The sequence below is a fragment of the Kwoniella mangroviensis genome (genome assembly GCF_000507465.2).
Source record: "Kwoniella mangroviensis CBS 8507 chromosome 1 map unlocalized Ctg01, whole genome shotgun sequence".
NCBI classification, from domain to species: Eukaryota; Fungi; Basidiomycota; class Tremellomycetes; order Tremellales; family Cryptococcaceae; genus Kwoniella; species Kwoniella mangrovensis.
In genome coordinates this window covers 8,413,909-8,429,775 of record NW_027062533.1, presented here as the reverse complement: position 1 = coordinate 8,429,775, position 15,867 = coordinate 8,413,909, and the positions used below count along the sequence as shown (strand labels likewise).

Sequence of the window (15,867 nt, the reverse complement as noted above, 5' to 3'; positions counted from 1 at the left end):
TATTCAAACCTTTCTAAACCCTCTTCGAATTCATTTTGTCGTCCTCAAACATGATTGCAGAAAAGCTCGCTGCGTATTCATCCAGTCCAAACGATGATTCCGATGAAGCCGAGGAAAGTACAAAGAGGACTAGAGAACGACAAAAGGTAATCAAAGGGCTTATGTCGGAAGTTGGAAGCAAAGGACTGGGCGCTACAGTGCCATTCGTAGAAGGAAGAGACTCTGGTCTCTCATATGCTCAACTTTGGAAATTGCTACTAGTCAAGAACGATCCGCATGTCGTTGCTGCTTACTATATGGTATCCCGTTTGATCATATATCAAAAACACAATTCTGAATCTTTCGAATCCAAAGATAACGTCTCGGTCCCTCCCATAATAATCGATCTCACGGTGTCGCTGGTCAAAGAAATCGCAGATTTCAAGGCTAAAGATTTGACTGATTTCACAAATCTCCCTCATCCGATCCAAAGCAGCTTATGGAAGGTGAAACGAACCGAAGAATTACCTAGTGATTACCAAGATTACGACTTCTTCCGGGCTTGTGGTATCTCCAAAAGATCGAAACTGTCCTTAAAGCTATTTGAAACCTTTCATCGGAACGAAGGGCGATCAATCGCACATGCACAGCAACAGATGAGAAGGTATTGGAACTTTGAGGAGGAAGATAATGAAGAACAAATTTTGATTGATCATTTAATCGAAGATGTCGTTGAACAAATGGAAATAGAAGAATCGAGGAAAGAGGGACGACGCAGCAAGATAGTCAAAGATAATGGGAGGAAGATTCGTCTCTTTGATGATGATGACTCGGATGGAGATTATAGACCGAGAAAGAAGCCGTTCGAAGATAAGCATCTTTACGAGAATAGGCAGTCTACGAAGAAACCTCAAGGTGTGTTGAAAGAGGAATCTGCTTTGGTTAATGATAGACCTAGCTGATAGTTTGTCGCACTCACACAGGGAATCATACCACTCGTCCCTTGACTGCTGCTAAAAACGATCTCAGAAGGCAGTTCGAGATATTGGAAGAAAGTAAAAAGACGTCTACAAAGTAATTTGATAGCTTGTCAATGGTACTTTATGTCCATAGTCATCTACAAAACTTGACCCTCGAGCTTTTCCTCGCTGTCTCTCCCATGATGGTTTTCAACCCACACTGGATATACCTGCCATACCTCGGACCACTCCGATCGTCTGATCCGAATACGTGTGATCCACATATCTCTGAATATCTCTTTCTCATCTCTCATATGTAATGGTTGTGTATCATATCTGCAATGTTTATACTGAATTTCAGTATCCATCGCTTACCTATCCTTCATCCCTGTGTCCTGTATACTTAATTGTACCTCCAGTGAGTGTGTAGACCTATCTGTATGTATATACATGTGTCAAGCGTATCTATTGCGTTTTGCGTGACCAACGTCCTACCAAAACCACTCGCCAGATCCGCTCAATCAACCTTCAGTTATTCTTGTCTCAGCCTGACCCATGCTTCCACATAACGATAAAACTTTGGACGGTTTCTGTTTGAGATCCGCATGTTGAACGAACTTGTTTTAGAGCAGGTCCTAGAAGCTAAAGGGGAGGGCTATCTCCAATTGGAATTGGGCCTTCAGATCAGGAGGTTTCCCGGAGGCGAATCAGGGACAAAGATCGTTGGGTAAGAAGGGATTTACCAGTAGGAGACTTGCCGTAGATACTTTGTGCGCATGATATCATTGAACGAATGGTCGAAACACGTTTCACACGTAGGGATTCAAACGGTCCATTAGGTTACATGGTGTCAACATCATCGGAGGCACTGGGTGGAATGCTATATACATCTGGCATGTTTAGAATCGCTTTCCCATTCCATGCAACTTCATGTACATAATTCCCGTAGGTATGAGCTGTAGAAATGGGAGTGTGAGTGTGATTCAATTCATCCATAGTGAGACGATGATAAAATGACAGGCAATAATAACGTTGTTATCGATATGAAGAAGCAATACACCCCACCAAAAGGTTTATACCCGTCGCCCACTTAGTGAGATTTGGATAATTCGAGATGAGGTTTCGGCAAAGCAGAATGGATTGGTTTGTTCGAACTTTTATTCCTGACTCATCATTCAAGTACTGGTACATATCACGCTCGACATCTGCTTCTACATCCTTCCGCAAGACTACAGACAGACAGATCATCACCGCTGGTTTCTGTGATATTCTCGAAATTTGAATCCAGATCATCGAATTTGATCAGATAGTCAACTCTTGTCTCGAAATCTTACCTCTGCGTCAGAAATGGTAAGTACCTCTCCATGTCCTTTCGTAGCATACGAGCTGACTCTGTGTGATCATCTAGTCCGCCCCTCGAGTAATAGCCGAACTGGTGGTGACTGGTATAAGGGTGTTGGGGAAAGCTACGGCGGCAGCGGGCCAGCAGGCTGTGAGGAGTGAGTAGAAGTTTATGTGATAGATATGATCTCATCCGTCTTCCTGTATATCCTGTATCTTTCCAGTGATGCAATCCCAGTCCTCCGTGGGATTCAGTACTGACTGTTCTTATTCATGCATAGACTTCAAGCACAAGCCCGAGGGAGCACCTGACTCCGGACCTGTCGGAACTGGATCGTCGAAGAATAAGATAACGAGTCAGCTGAATATGAGTTTGGACGAGGCTCATCTGATCTTGAATGTGAAGAAGGATGATCCGATGGAGGTGATCCAGAAGGTGAGTTAGGCTCTCTTGTATCATCCAAAGGATATCTCGTAAGAGAGAGGACTATCGATCCATCCTCCTGGTCTTTGAATATCCCATACTGAACGGCATAGCTAATGCCGGTTTACTTAGCACTACGACTCTATATTCACTGCCAACGGTCCACCCACCGTCAAACCCGAGACTCACACCACTCCCTCATCTTCAGCTAAGAAATCATCCAGAACACCCACACATTCACATTACCTACAGTCTAAAGTATTCCGAGCTTTGGAGAGGATAAAAGCTGAACGAGAAGCCGAAGCACCACCACCTCCATCTACACCTGAAGCTCCCATACCTACCCCTGCTAGTACGATAGAGACTTCCAATCCGATATCCAAGGAGGCGACGAAGACGGTTAAAGAAGGTGAGACGGTGGCTCCTCCGCCTCCACCTGGGTCTGTATAGGTAGTTGGTATAATATGCATTCACACTGCTCTGGTATGGCTGCATCTTGCAGTGACTCAGGTACAATCTCGCTGTTGCTTGTCAATGATAGCAAGTTGTATGTTGTATGTTGTATGTTGTATGTTGTATGTCACAGACGTCCGTCGGTATCGCACAAAAAGAGGATACCAAAAAAAACCGACCAGGTCAGTGCGTCATTTCATTTCACTACGCGTCAATGAAAATCATTAAAACAATGAAATCAACCTTTCATCATTTCTCATTTTCATCTTCTATACCATATACCAACCCACCATGGCATCCCCCTACTCGCCCACAGAGAGGCGTGCCAACTCCCCGTTATTCGACTTCTCAGCTGCACCGAAAGACAAGGACGACGATGGAGAGGAATTGTTGGATAATGTAGATTTAGATGCCCCTGCGCCAAACCCCGACTCAGGTAAAGATCAATCATGGAGAGAATCGTCTGCATCTTCATTAAGCTATGCATCACCCTCTATAGCTAGTTCTTCTCGACCCCCTCTGTCCACGAAGTCCAGTGCGATGAGCAGTACGACGGTTAGTACGTTGCTGACTTCTGGAGGAGGACCGACCCCGCTTGTGTTGGGTGTAGCAGTGGTGGACTTCAATCATCTTGTGTGTAAACCTCTTTCTCGTACTTCTCTGATGAGCGGATAGCTGATACTTCTTGATGACTTGCATAGATCGGCCCAACGGTCGAGTTCGCATATCCACCTTCACTTCAACTTGCGATTCAAGATGATGAAGATTGGATGAGACTCTTACCTTTCTTGGCGTTGCCAGATGGAGCGCATCTGGTGAGCTCTCTTGATCTCGAGAAGACAAATAGCTGACACCTACTTCAATAGAGTGAGGAGGATTATTCGTATTTCGTATGTACCCACCCGCCCTTCACAACATTCGGACTACTCTAACCTATAAAATCGTAGCACTGCACATACACGCCCTCAGGGGGTCAAGTACCGACGGACGTACCATCCTCACAGACGTTATTCGGTATATCGTATGTGCCGACACTTCTTCCATCTATTGTAGCTGACGTAGGTGATATCAGGTGTAATCGACAATTGGCATCGTCAGAATTGACGAGACGTCCAAGTGACGTGACGAGAAGTATGGTCCAGAAAGCTGTAGTGGTCATTGCTAGTCAACCTGTATTTGTGAGCTCACTTCTTTTGCAGAACGATACGAGTCCAGCTTACACCGATGTTATAGGGACCGATACGGTGTGTTATGATATGAAACAGAGGTATACGAGAACCAAGCTAATGGGATAATTTAGTGATAAACTCGGAGTAGTGACCAGAGCGTATTTTGCGCAACGGTGAGTTGACATAATGCAGAAAACATCGAAGAGTCAGACTGACATGACATGTCATAGCGACTTCACACAAACTGAGATACTGGAGGATTTCTATACGTCGCTCGAATCGAGCTTGGAAGGGAAGAGCAACGAAGGGGCTATATATATTGGTGAGCTATATCTTCACTACGTGTCTGCATAGAACAGCTCATCCTCCATGATAGGCACAAGTCTCAGAGAACTGGTACATAAATTCAGACATCGTACTTTGGTATTATTGAAATTGCTCATGCTCCAGAAAAGGGTTAGCTAGATGTCCTTTTTGAGTGCGCCTGTAGCTAACAGAATGTCTTTTCAGGTAATGCTATATGGCTACCCCGTAGAGAAGCTGTGTACATATCAGTACTCTTTGGTCTCTCTCATACCAGGTAAGCTGAACGTTCTATCTTTTGTATGTGCAGCTGATCTGTTGCCAAGGCCTTCTGATGAGTCTGAAAGACTCTGGATCACCCGACTTGGACATGAAGAAGACGAAAGTGCGACCAACATCGTTAAGGACAAGCGATAGGTCGAGTCTGCTCAGATATATGGGATTGCGTAGGTCATGCTGCGCTTCTACTCTCAGATCTTCCAGCTGACATTTCCACAGCCCTCCAGGTGTTCGGCAAAGATTCATTTTTCCAACCATATATGCCATTGCAGCAGATACACATGTTACAAGCCAAATCGTGGCTGGTCGGAACGACGAATCAGATTGTCACTCACCAGAAGGATTGCAAATATGATTTATTGGTTAACGTGGGTTCGGACCCTCTTCTGCAAATGCAGGTATTTGAGCTGATCATATGGTGACATGTACAGATCGACACGAATACATTTGAATTTACCGATCCGAAGATCGAAAGACTAGTGACGCTCACTCCAGCAGATAGGAAATGGATGGATGATGTGGTCAGGACGGTAGAAGAGTCATGGAGTTTGGTAAGTGTATCACTATGACCCATGTTCTTGTTGATCGTCCCAAGCTGATCGGAGTGTTGCTCTTAGCCGGAAGGAGAACGTCCAGGGTGAGTTTATGTTGTTACCACTTGACCAACGCTGATATTGGGCTTTGATGTCAGGTTCAAAGGAAGTGACGACGATTTGCGATCACGTTTCGAAGAGTATATCTGCGGAGCGCTCTCTTCGATCAAATACGCAGATTTCTTGACGAAAGCTAAAAGACAGGATATATCGATAGTGGGAGTGGGTAAGTGACCATCTCTGCTAATGTCTCATGACCACGCTAAACACTGCTGACAGGTGGCAACGACCCAGCTGGAGATGGACCGATTCTCTCGCCTTTCTCTGAACATTGGATAGCCTCGTTCAAGAGTACCCCAGCGTACGAGATTTGGAATGGATGTACGGATCCTGCGCTGTTCGACATTTGCGAGCCTAGGTGAGTTTAGTTACTTCCGCTATCATGTATTTCAATACTCCTGCGAGTCTTTGATGGGAAGGTGACAAAGTTTTTGTGTCTTGTACAGACATCCATGCGAAGGGAAGGTGAACGCTGTATCGGATCTAGGATTGAGGTTGGCTGGTGAGTGATTGGTCTTTCCTATCAACATCTTCATCATCCTTATCGCACTTCAACTCAGGCGTGTCAGCCATCCCCTCCTGATTTATCATATCGCCTGTTCCAATTCTATACAAAACCTCATGCTAATATCGACTGTTCCATAGAGGGCCTCCACGATCTCCACTTGGACCAACAGCTTGGCCCAACCCGAGACGCTCTCAGCTCAGCATTTGCAGCGGGCTCCTCATCACTGTTCAAGGCGTTCGACGGTGTACGGTCAGAAGTCAACACTCGACTCCAGCAGCGTGAAGAGGCTCAGGCTCAGAAGACCAGCAAGGGCACTTCTACACCTCCAACGACGTCTACCCCGCCAAACACAGGAAAACAGATGGAAGATATCAAAGCGACACTAGGAGGGATTGGAAGTGGGATAGGAAGTTTCTTTGGATCTAGGATAAATACTTTGAGAGGTGGGCAGACCGGTGCTGCCTCGGCTCCAACAACAATTACTCCGTCTGCTGGTCAGACGAATAGTAAAGATGAGAACGGTGCGAAGGGATTGAGACCTATAAGTTTGATGGGTGGTAGTAACGCCAATAGCAGTAATACGGGATCGATTGGGAGGTTTGGAGGATGGGGGAGAGGAAATTCCACCGGACAGTAGATGTTTTATCTTGGTAGATTAGTTAGATAGGTGTAGATCGGTGCATATCATATACTATTGCTAGATGCATTCATACATGATCACATGACCTGGATGAGCAATCCAAAAAACATTCGATGCCATTGTATGTTGGTTTTGACTGGACCACCTCCACTTTGGACGAGTCCTTTTCACGAGTGATAACACACTCGTAAAATGAGAGCTTACGCCTGATGCCTTCATTTTTTCTTTGAAACACTTTGACCCCATACCTCCGTCACAATTTAGAAAGGTACTGATAGAAACGGAATGGGAGACTCATCCATATAGAATGGTAGGAGGGACGAAAGCGTTCCGTTCTGCTCTTGTATCTGCTCAATAATGATACCTATCGCTCACGGTAAGTCAAGTCTGCTTTTCCTTCCGTCCAGTCGCATGAATAGCCCAACTGATATATGCTTCACAGGTCGCCAAGGAGACATATACGCTATCAGAATTCAAGAACAAGACGACCCTAATGACCATGGATCTTCAAGCAGTGAAGTATTTTCGAACAATACGGTATCGAAAGATGAACGCAAAGACAAATACGGCCATGCTGATAGATCGAGAGGCTGGAAAGCACTTAAAATCGTCTATGCCCCTCGAGACGGATATATAAGGGGTAACGAACCTCATAATGTCCTAAAGGAAGTTGAACTACTAAGGAAGATAGATCATCCCAATGTAAGTACCTCTTAAAATGGACGTCTTTCACATCTAGGTCCAGATCGAAGGATGAGCTGTTAATCTCAAGGTTTCCATAGATAATCACCCTTCTAAATTATACATTCGATGAAGAGATCCTCCAGCATCGCTTGACCCTGCCTCTATACCCTATGTCCCTCTCGGATCTATTCCAAGATCCATCTTTCTCACCTACCGACGTCGATATACCGAAGATCATTTCGTATCAACTCTTAAATGCTATTTCATACCTTCATTCGATGAATCCACCTATCGCTCATAGGGATGTGAATCCTTCGAATGTCATGTTTGATAAGCAGGGGAGACTGAAATTAATCGATTTTGGGATTGCCTATTCTCCAAAATCTGGTGAATCAAGGGACTCATTTCTGGTAGGAGGTGTTAAGATGGTTGAAGGAGACGGAATCAAGGCGAACGAGGGGGGAAGGGTGAAGGATCATGAATGGGAGGAAAATGTTGGCAGATCGAAAGAGGACGATCATAACATGTGTTGCGACGTAGGAACAGGGTGAGTCTAGACCTCTTCCCTCGTCTTGTGTGTCTGAGGGTGTATACGATACGTGATTTCGTACAACATAAAAACTAACCTACTCAAGAACAGATCATATCGCGCACCTGAACTTTTATTTTCACCTCGATCGTACGACCCGCTCAAAGTCGACCTATGGTCAGTCGGTTGTATAGTAGCTCAATTTTTCAGACCTTATGGTTTCGCTTTAGATTCACCATCATCAGATACCTCATCTTCCTTGTCCAATGTTGACTCTTCTGACTCTTCGGACGAAGATCAGATGGATCCACTAGACAACGAACCTTCCTCCTCGATACAAACTAGACGGCCTCTCTTGGACTCTACCTACGGTTCACTGGGATTAGCTTCAAGTATATTCAAAGTACTTGGTAAACCATCTCCGGAAAATTGGCCAGTAAGTGACCTCTTCCCAACATTACAATCATAACTTTCGAATATACTTATAAAATTACTGATTCGTCCTTGTGATATAGGGATTCACAACTCTTTCCGATTCTGACAAGATTGATTTCCCCGATTCTACCCTTAGACCAATAAGTGACCATTTACCTTTACTTCGCCATCTTTCCGAGGATACTCAGATAGATGTGTTGGAGGTGATAGAGGGGCTGTTGAGGTTGGATCCGGAGAGCAGGATTCGAGCGGATCTAGTCTTGGTGATGAGATGGGTAAAGGACATTCATGACGTGTGCTGTAAGGCAAAGGAGGAGGGTGGGTTGAAGCAGCGGCTCAGGATTGCTATCATCAGATATGGGAATTTGGAGAGCGAAACGCACAAAGGAGGAGCATAAGGATGGTATTTCCAAATATTTCATTTAGTAACCAACATGATGAGAAGTAGATTAATTCTGATTCCCTCGACTAGCACTATGATATCATGAACATTCTAAACTCTTCACACATGAATCAGAAGCGGACACGAAGTCTTCTAGTAGCGATTTCCTCAGTCATCACCATCCTGAGATTCGGCAAATCAGTACCGCCAAATCTCCAACCTTCCGCCAATCGTCTTGATGGCAGCCCTTGTGCTAACTCATAGAGAGCTTGACAGCAGTAAACACCGCAATCATATTGATTGGGCTGTCGAGGACCGTTCTGTAGAGGAACACGAAACAGCATCATTAGTGATTTTAGCACTTGTTGCTACAATACGAAGATAAAGTGGAAGATTGTATGATGGAACTTACGGTGATTTGAACGATTTGCCAATCATTACCCGGGAAAGGACTATTCCTACCTTCGCTGTTCCACACCATCTCCGCCCATTCCAACATCAGCTGCGAATCGACATAACACAATCAGCATTGTAGCGAGCACTTGTTCGTCAAGGTTCGGGGAAGATTGTCAAAGACCTACCAAACAACATTCGCGACATTTAGCACCGCCACCACCGAAAGAGTCATAATACAGCACTACTTGGTGAGATGGATACAGTGCGACGCTTGTCCAATGCTCCCCTCCAACATTCACAGGCCAAATCCATGCATCGTATTGAAAGGGACTTTTGCTCTTGATTTGATGTGATGTAAGCTTGCGACCGAATCTTATGTTCAGCTCATTCATGACTTACAAGATACATTAATTGCTCCACCCTTTCGTTGTTATCTACTATCTCACAATGAGATAAAAATTGTGGACCCAATGACAGCACAGAAATGGGACTCGAAGTGACAATCAGATCCATGTAATGAGAAATTACCATATCGTTCAACCAATTTTGGCCAATCAAGCATTCTGATTTCTCATAAAGAAGTTTCAACGCATCTGGGCCACCTTCGTATTGATCAATCAAATGGTTATTGAAAGAGAAATTATGGGGTTCATTCCAATCATCGTACGACGTTCGATATCTATCGATTCTCTATGACATCTCATGAATCGTTAAAGAAAATCTATATGTTATAGTTAAAAGGATGTGACTGACTCTGCGATCTTGAGCGGTAATGTTGGACCATCTTGCTGCTGACATTTTGGAATTATGTATTTTGATTTCTTGCGTGAGGCTGAATTGCTCGTTGATGGAAAGATGGTTGTTTTGGTATGAGTTAGCTGAAGTTTATAGGAACCGACTCTGGTATGACAACTTGACATGGGAATGCAATACACCCGCCAGTGGAATGAAGGATATCTACGTTCTCCACTGTATGACATTTGCCTTCAGTAACTAATCAACTAAAAATACAATTTACATGTCCGATACTTGGCAAGGAACCGTCAACAAGTTAAACAACGCGGATCAATGTTTGAAAACCAACTGTAAGTATCGAAGAATCACCATCAAAGGAGCGAGACATCCAGATGGGATCTTCTGAGCCTACGACTCCTGTTCCTCCTCCGCAAGAGCAGCCTAGCGACTCCACACCATGGTGGCTTCGGAAACTCGGTCCAGCTGGACCACCATACCCACCGGAAAGGTTCCTATTTAGTCGAAAATTAGGAGCGATCGGGCCTGTACCCCATTGGAGGTATGATCCTACCCTTACTGCTCTCTTACACCCACCAGTCGCACCGAAAGCTGGATCAAGTTCTCTTGAGTTGCCTCGTCCGCCGGCTTCGCCATCGATTTCACATTCCATGGCTGAGCAGAAAGGAGTTGTCAGTGTGAAAGAGGAACCTGATGATCTGAAGCTGAGTAGAAGTGAAGAGGTGGCACTGAAGGCAAGAGAAGATGTAAGTTCCATTCGTACAACAATATGAATAGACCTCAGTCGCTAACTGCTGTGGATGGCTATCAGAAATCAATAGAAGTGATATCGGTGGGCTCAGTAAGTTGTTCGAGTATGCAGGATCTCCTTTTTATTTGATCGTGTTTGCTGATGATATCATACTGATAGTCATCGCCACCATCGGTCCATATCATTCCATCCTCTCCTGCGTTAGTACCTGATTCTTCGCCCGAGCTGTCCCCACAAATCCCTTCGTCAGTGCCTGCTGTAGGAGCCTCAAATGTCGCTTCACGACAGCAATCGCGATCTCAACTGAAGTCGAAGTCAGTCCGGCATCATGCTAAGGAAGAGGCTTCGAAAGCTATCAGAGAGTTGGCGGAACATGATAGAGCGATGAAGGAGTTGTTAGAAAAGCAGCCAAAAGGGGGAATAGGAAAAGGGAAAGGCAAGGGGAAGGGTAAAAAATGATATTATTCATGAGTAATTTATGGGTACTTGATAGGTTGCACTAGTATGGATAGATAGATGCAATATGATTCTTCGCTTGATATATATGCTACTATTCATCCTTCTGCCCGCGGTCCTTCGACTTCAGGTGGTCTCTTTACTACACCAGTGTGCAAGTACCGTTTTACATCTTCCACCTCTTTACCTGTACTTATTCTTCGAAAACAATGGGAGGAATTAGCTACATCGCCTAATCTTAAATTTTGATGGGTATGTGTAATTATGACTCACTTTACAGCCTCATCTAAATACTTCCCCAATACATCCCCAGCTACTCTATCCATCTTGTCCAGCCCATTGCCCATGAATGGGTCTGCACGTGTTGGTCCAGTGGTAATCATCAAAACGGGCTTCTTATGTTCCACAGCTAGTTTGACTAATCGGAAGGCAGAGTAGGTTGCTAGGGATGTACCGAGGATGAGGAGTGACGAGGAGGATGAAATGAGGTGGAGACTGGACATCAGCTCGAGAGTAGTCTATGGGAACTCACGATTCATCCCGCACTTCCGGTGTTATCGTTTCTCCCTGGAAGTAATGAGACATGAGCATTGGTTACATCATATGCGACAGAGACTCACGAAGAATACGACATTTGGTTTGACCTAGCCAGGATGTCAGCTCGCCCTTCGGTCGGACGGACTACTCACCATCGAAGCTTCGGCTTTCTCCTTCTCACATATCCTACAGGGAGGTACATTGAAGGATCTATAATCTACTCCGTGTAGCTCGACATCACCATCGGGATTTGTCCTCGGACGTCTACGAAGGGGAGTGTGATCAGCTAGTCCGACTTTGTTGAGAGCATTTCGGAAATGGTGATCACTCACGTTCCCGTCCTCTCGGCCTCTTTCGCCTCCTGATCCCAGATCGGATTCATCCTCGCTATATCCTCTTGGAATATATCCCTCGTCTGTTGATGACGATGTTTCAGACAATGAACTTTTGCTAGTGTACCGTGTAGCTCCAATATCGACGATTTGTCATATGTCGGCGAGAGAAGGGAATAAGCTTTACGATGGAGGTTGTCTACCTGTAAGAGATTGTCAGCGTATAACGCATTTGGCGAGATCAACTCACGTTTTGCGTTATCAGTTTCGGGGCTAAGCCCAAATGCTGTAATGCAGCTATGTATATATGCGTAGGATTTGCCTGAGCATCTCGAACGGGCGGGTACTATGCAGGGTATAAACAATTTACACAAACGTGCTAGATTGATAAAACACTCACACCGAGAAACGATCTAGCCCAGTCTGAGTATTACGGTACATTAGCTTTTAGACCTGCAAGGGGACGTTTTGAGCTTACAGCGCCGCCTGGTATATGGTCAGCTTGAGTCGAACTGTGTAGTCCGTCGTACCGAGCTCACCTGAACATATCGCCTCGATCGCTATCTTCCACTAATTCGTGGTAGAGAATGGGTCTGGAAGAGTATTTCGGGTTAGCAACCGCTTTTCATCCGATTGACAACTGCCCTTGATCGTTTCTGTCTTCACTCAGATCCTCTAAACATCATCTATACACTTCCCCGTTCCATTCAGACCCAGACCTCAACTCACCCACTCACTTATAACTCGGATTACTGTACGTCCCCTTCTCCCCTCTGTACGCTCTTATCCCACTATCCACACTGACCCCAGCTCCTGTGAGCATCACCGTATTTCCCTTTCCATTTTCGAGGAATTGTGCGAGGTACGACGCAGCTTGTGGGAGGGGGAGGATCGATAGGCCTGATGGAGGGATCAGGGGGGCTTTGGGAAGGGTAGGAATGGATATTCTAACCATGGGATGATAGACGAGTGGGGATCTTGTCTTGAGGAAATGAAGAGATCTAATTTCTATTGATTCTATCCTGTTTGTCGGGTCCACTACTATGCGATGCGATGCTATGTTATGGTATATGTACAAAGCTGCTTAAGAAGAATACTGAGTTATGATAATGATGATTCGATCTTTGGAGGATCTGCAACGAGTACGATTTAGCCGATCCGATCGAACGAAATCAACGCGACTACTAATCTAAGCTATCTGTCTGTCTAACCGGATTGATGGGTTTCGTCATCATATGGAAAGAAGATATACATCGTAAACATTCATATTCATCTCGGTTCAATCCAAATCATCTATGATAAACATATAGTCTCTACATGTTACAAAGATATTACCTGTAATTACAAATTAAATCACAAGAGTCCCAAAAGGATAGACCAGAACAAGTCGTAATAGACGAGGATCGCAACAGATTATAGTATTGTAACACAAACAAACAATGTATATATAGACTAACACAAAATGACCAGGACAGATGAACGATGACCTAATTTAATCATTCTTCTGCTGGAAGAACTATTCACTCCAACACCCTCACCCACTCCTTACCCATCTCCTCGGCCATCTCCTCCACCAAACACCTCCCAAAAGCGACCGTGTGCGCCACGGGATTATGCATTCCCAGCTCGATCGGCCAGGCAAACCTCTCGGGATGGGAGTCAATATCGATCTTTCTCGCTGAGCCGAGGGAGTCCCCAGGGACAGGTAACGCTTCGTCATTCAATTCGGAGTTGATGGCAAAATTGAAGGTTTTAGGGAACCACGTTCGTAGCAATTTAAGTGAAAGGTGATGTCGTGATGTCAACAGGTGTTGCTGTGCGCGAGAAGACGACGAGGTACTAGTTGATATTAATGGTAACAAATCCGGAGGGAGGGAGTATGAGACGTAGGTCGATTCAGGAGATGAAGATGTTGACATGCCTGATCCACCTGCCGGCGAGGGATGAGGGGGTTGACCGGGACCTTGCACACTTGCAGAATTAGGAGGTGAATTGCTGGTAGTTGACCCGGGCGATTTCGTAGGTGTCCCATTAGAAGAAGCTAATTCTCTACCTCGTTTACTCAAATGGGCAAGTTGTTCCGAAGTGAGATGATAGCATATAACAGCTTCAATCAGATGCCTGATAGATCGATTAGCACAGAGAACATATTTTGAAGGAGGTAACTCACATCAACCCGACCATAGCCTGAGCCATTTCCCTCCTTCCTGATTCTTCCTCTGGTGCCTTTCTCATTTCGCTCTCCCAACTACGTCTGACGAAATCTCTCAGATTCGCAGACTCGTTATACGGTGTGGACCTGACCCTACCCCCGCCCTGCTCGTCGCAGAAGTACGAGTAGAGCCAGAGGAGCGCAGCGTCGGTGTGCGATAATAACCCTTTGAGTGGGTCATGAGGCAATACCGAGGTGAATTGAGGGTGAGCAGAGGCGGAACGTTGGTACGCATCGCCGTGCCGTTTGAGGAGGAGTGCTCGGTCTCGATATCTACGAGAGGAAGGTTAGCATTTCGGCTACATCTGTTGCACAATCATCGATCAACCACTCACACCTGAGCCATCTTCCTCCATTTATCCCTCGACCAGCTTTCCTTGCCCTCTTCCTTCTCCCCAAGCTCATTCCTCAGCGCGCTATTACCCAATTTCTTAGCTCCCAAAGCAGGACTTGACCCAGCCATATTCGGTGTCAATCCTCGACCAGCCGTACTACTAAGTGAAGTTCGTCGGTCCAACGCAGGCGTATCATTCTTGACCTTTTTCCTTGCGGTCTGATCAGTGGGGGACATCGATAAACCCAGACCTAATCCTATGCCAGCTGAGGAAGGCCCGTCAGAGCCGGAAGAATCGGAAGAATCGGTCGATCTTTTCCTCTTGTTTCGCTTCACGGACGAACGGGCGTATTCACCAAAGCTTCGTGCGGAAGGCGGCGATGGGGTCGATGAGATTGGTGAGGTAGAAGGTGTAGGGAGGAAAGTCGTCGGGAGTGTTTCGGGTAATGGGGCGGGTAACGATGATAGTATCTAGAGATAAGTGATGAACATTAGTATAGTATCTTCATACTTTGTAAAATATGTCACAAGACCTGACTCACCTTTAAGATAGCCTCTGCAGCTTTACTTCTCTCTTTCTTCGAATCACCCTTAACTTCATTCCTCAACCCACTTGAACTCCTCTCCATGGGTCCAATCCTAGGTGTCGGGGCCTGACCCGATGCTAATGATGGTGACAAAGTGTGCGAGTGTGAGTCCAACCTCGAGGTTGAAGATGATCGTCCATGACCATGATGGAATGCGCCGGCGGGTTTGGGCGGTAAAGCGGGAGAGTTCGGTCGACTGGGTAGACTACTTCGGGGGACGTATGATGGTGAAGGGGCGTGAGAGGACATCCGGATGGCCGTGGTGGACATGATGGCTTGAGTCGTAGCAAAGAGGGAGTGAGGAAAAATGCAATGGTAATGTGAGAAATGGGATAGGATGAGAAGGACGATTTTATTCGGAGCTAGAATTTTGAGAAAGTCCTCCTTTCTGATTCTCTCGCCTCGCCTATTTCCCAATTTTCTGATTCCACTCTTTCGTGATGTTCTTCGTAGTGAGTAGTACTCTAATGTTGAGTTATGTTCTAAATATGAAGTGTCAATTTCCTTTGATACTGTGGAAGACAGCGGGTGAGGTTGGGTTCATGAGAATTCGTTAAGCGCGAGACGTTTGCAGCGTGATGATGATGATGGCAGCACTGTCACAGTTGGTGACTCGGTTGTGAAGTCTGTGTGCTGTGTGAAGTAGCACAGGGTATGCTGTGTTGCAATTGCGATTGATGGGAACTTTGTCGGTCCGGCTAGTACTCGTACAGGTGGACTTTTACAGCTCACTTCGATTAGATCATATGGCGTCGTCGAGGAATGAGTTTT

At 45.5% G+C, this 15,867-nt stretch overlaps 9 protein-coding genes across 9 annotated transcripts; 5 read left to right on the top strand and 4 right to left on the bottom strand.

Moving 5' to 3' along the window:
* Window positions 1-50: 50 nt before the first annotated feature.
* On the top strand, window positions 51-1,057 carry I203_103180 (uncharacterized protein; the record flags this gene model as incomplete). The annotated part of the gene is made up of 2 exons (XM_019150692.1): window positions 51-894; window positions 963-1,057. 2 exons carry the CDS (start codon window positions 51-53, stop codon window positions 1,055-1,057), a joined length of 939 nt encoding a protein of 312 aa, XP_018999919.1.
* Window positions 1,058-1,951: 894 nt separating this feature from the next.
* On the top strand, window positions 1,952-3,153 carry I203_103179 (uncharacterized protein; the record flags this gene model as incomplete). The annotated part of the gene is made up of 5 exons (XM_019150693.1): window positions 1,952-2,031; window positions 2,249-2,288; window positions 2,347-2,437; window positions 2,561-2,715; window positions 2,836-3,153. The coding sequence occupies 5 exons, from the start codon at window positions 1,952-1,954 to the stop codon at window positions 3,151-3,153; spliced, it is 684 nt and encodes a 227-aa protein (XP_018999920.1).
* Window positions 3,154-3,447: 294 nt separating this feature from the next.
* I203_103178 (uncharacterized protein) lies at window positions 3,448-6,705 on the top strand (the record flags this gene model as incomplete). Its single annotated transcript, XM_065517249.1, has 18 exons — window positions 3,448-3,789; window positions 3,858-3,971; window positions 4,023-4,046; window positions 4,104-4,177; window positions 4,229-4,334; window positions 4,390-4,400; window positions 4,457-4,498; window positions 4,556-4,647; window positions 4,702-4,781; window positions 4,836-4,905; window positions 4,955-5,074; window positions 5,127-5,275; window positions 5,339-5,458; window positions 5,525-5,544; window positions 5,599-5,726; window positions 5,780-5,918; window positions 6,007-6,062; window positions 6,206-6,705. 18 exons carry the CDS (start codon window positions 3,448-3,450, stop codon window positions 6,703-6,705), a joined length of 2,187 nt encoding a protein of 728 aa, XP_065374067.1.
* Window positions 6,706-7,065: 360 nt separating this feature from the next.
* Window positions 7,066-8,754, top strand: I203_103177 (uncharacterized protein; the record flags this gene model as incomplete). Its single annotated transcript, XM_019150695.1, has 5 exons — window positions 7,066-7,084; window positions 7,151-7,410; window positions 7,491-7,939; window positions 8,033-8,357; window positions 8,437-8,754. 5 exons carry the CDS (start codon window positions 7,066-7,068, stop codon window positions 8,752-8,754), a joined length of 1,371 nt encoding a protein of 456 aa, XP_018999922.1.
* Window positions 8,755-8,869: 115 nt separating this feature from the next.
* Window positions 8,870-9,932, bottom strand: I203_103176 (uncharacterized protein; the record flags this gene model as incomplete). Its single annotated transcript, XM_065517248.1, has 4 exons — window positions 8,870-9,058; window positions 9,151-9,240; window positions 9,534-9,824; window positions 9,888-9,932. The coding sequence occupies 4 exons, from the start codon at window positions 9,930-9,932 to the stop codon at window positions 8,870-8,872; spliced, it is 615 nt and encodes a 204-aa protein (XP_065374066.1).
* A 329-nt stretch (window positions 9,933-10,261) lies between these two features.
* On the top strand, window positions 10,262-11,097 carry I203_103175 (uncharacterized protein; the record flags this gene model as incomplete). Its single annotated transcript, XM_019150697.1, has 3 exons — window positions 10,262-10,633; window positions 10,699-10,728; window positions 10,798-11,097. 3 exons carry the CDS (start codon window positions 10,262-10,264, stop codon window positions 11,095-11,097), a joined length of 702 nt encoding a protein of 233 aa, XP_018999924.1.
* A 95-nt stretch (window positions 11,098-11,192) lies between these two features.
* Window positions 11,193-11,597, bottom strand: I203_103174 (uncharacterized protein; the record flags this gene model as incomplete). Its single annotated transcript, XM_065517247.1, has 2 exons — window positions 11,193-11,292; window positions 11,368-11,597. 2 exons carry the CDS (start codon window positions 11,595-11,597, stop codon window positions 11,193-11,195), a joined length of 330 nt encoding a protein of 109 aa, XP_065374065.1.
* Window positions 11,598-11,622: 25 nt separating this feature from the next.
* I203_103173 (uncharacterized protein) lies at window positions 11,623-12,918 on the bottom strand (the record flags this gene model as incomplete). Its single annotated transcript, XM_019150698.2, has 9 exons — window positions 11,623-11,661; window positions 11,715-11,738; window positions 11,784-11,895; window positions 11,964-12,166; window positions 12,214-12,309; window positions 12,364-12,386; window positions 12,442-12,449; window positions 12,503-12,556; window positions 12,701-12,918. The coding sequence occupies 9 exons, from the start codon at window positions 12,916-12,918 to the stop codon at window positions 11,623-11,625; spliced, it is 777 nt and encodes a 258-aa protein (XP_018999925.2).
* A 565-nt stretch (window positions 12,919-13,483) lies between these two features.
* On the bottom strand, window positions 13,484-15,366 carry I203_103172 (uncharacterized protein; the record flags this gene model as incomplete). Its single annotated transcript, XM_065517246.1, has 4 exons — window positions 13,484-14,084; window positions 14,134-14,448; window positions 14,511-14,980; window positions 15,052-15,366. The coding sequence occupies 4 exons, from the start codon at window positions 15,364-15,366 to the stop codon at window positions 13,484-13,486; spliced, it is 1,701 nt and encodes a 566-aa protein (XP_065374064.1).
* Window positions 15,367-15,867: the final 501 nt, after the last annotated feature.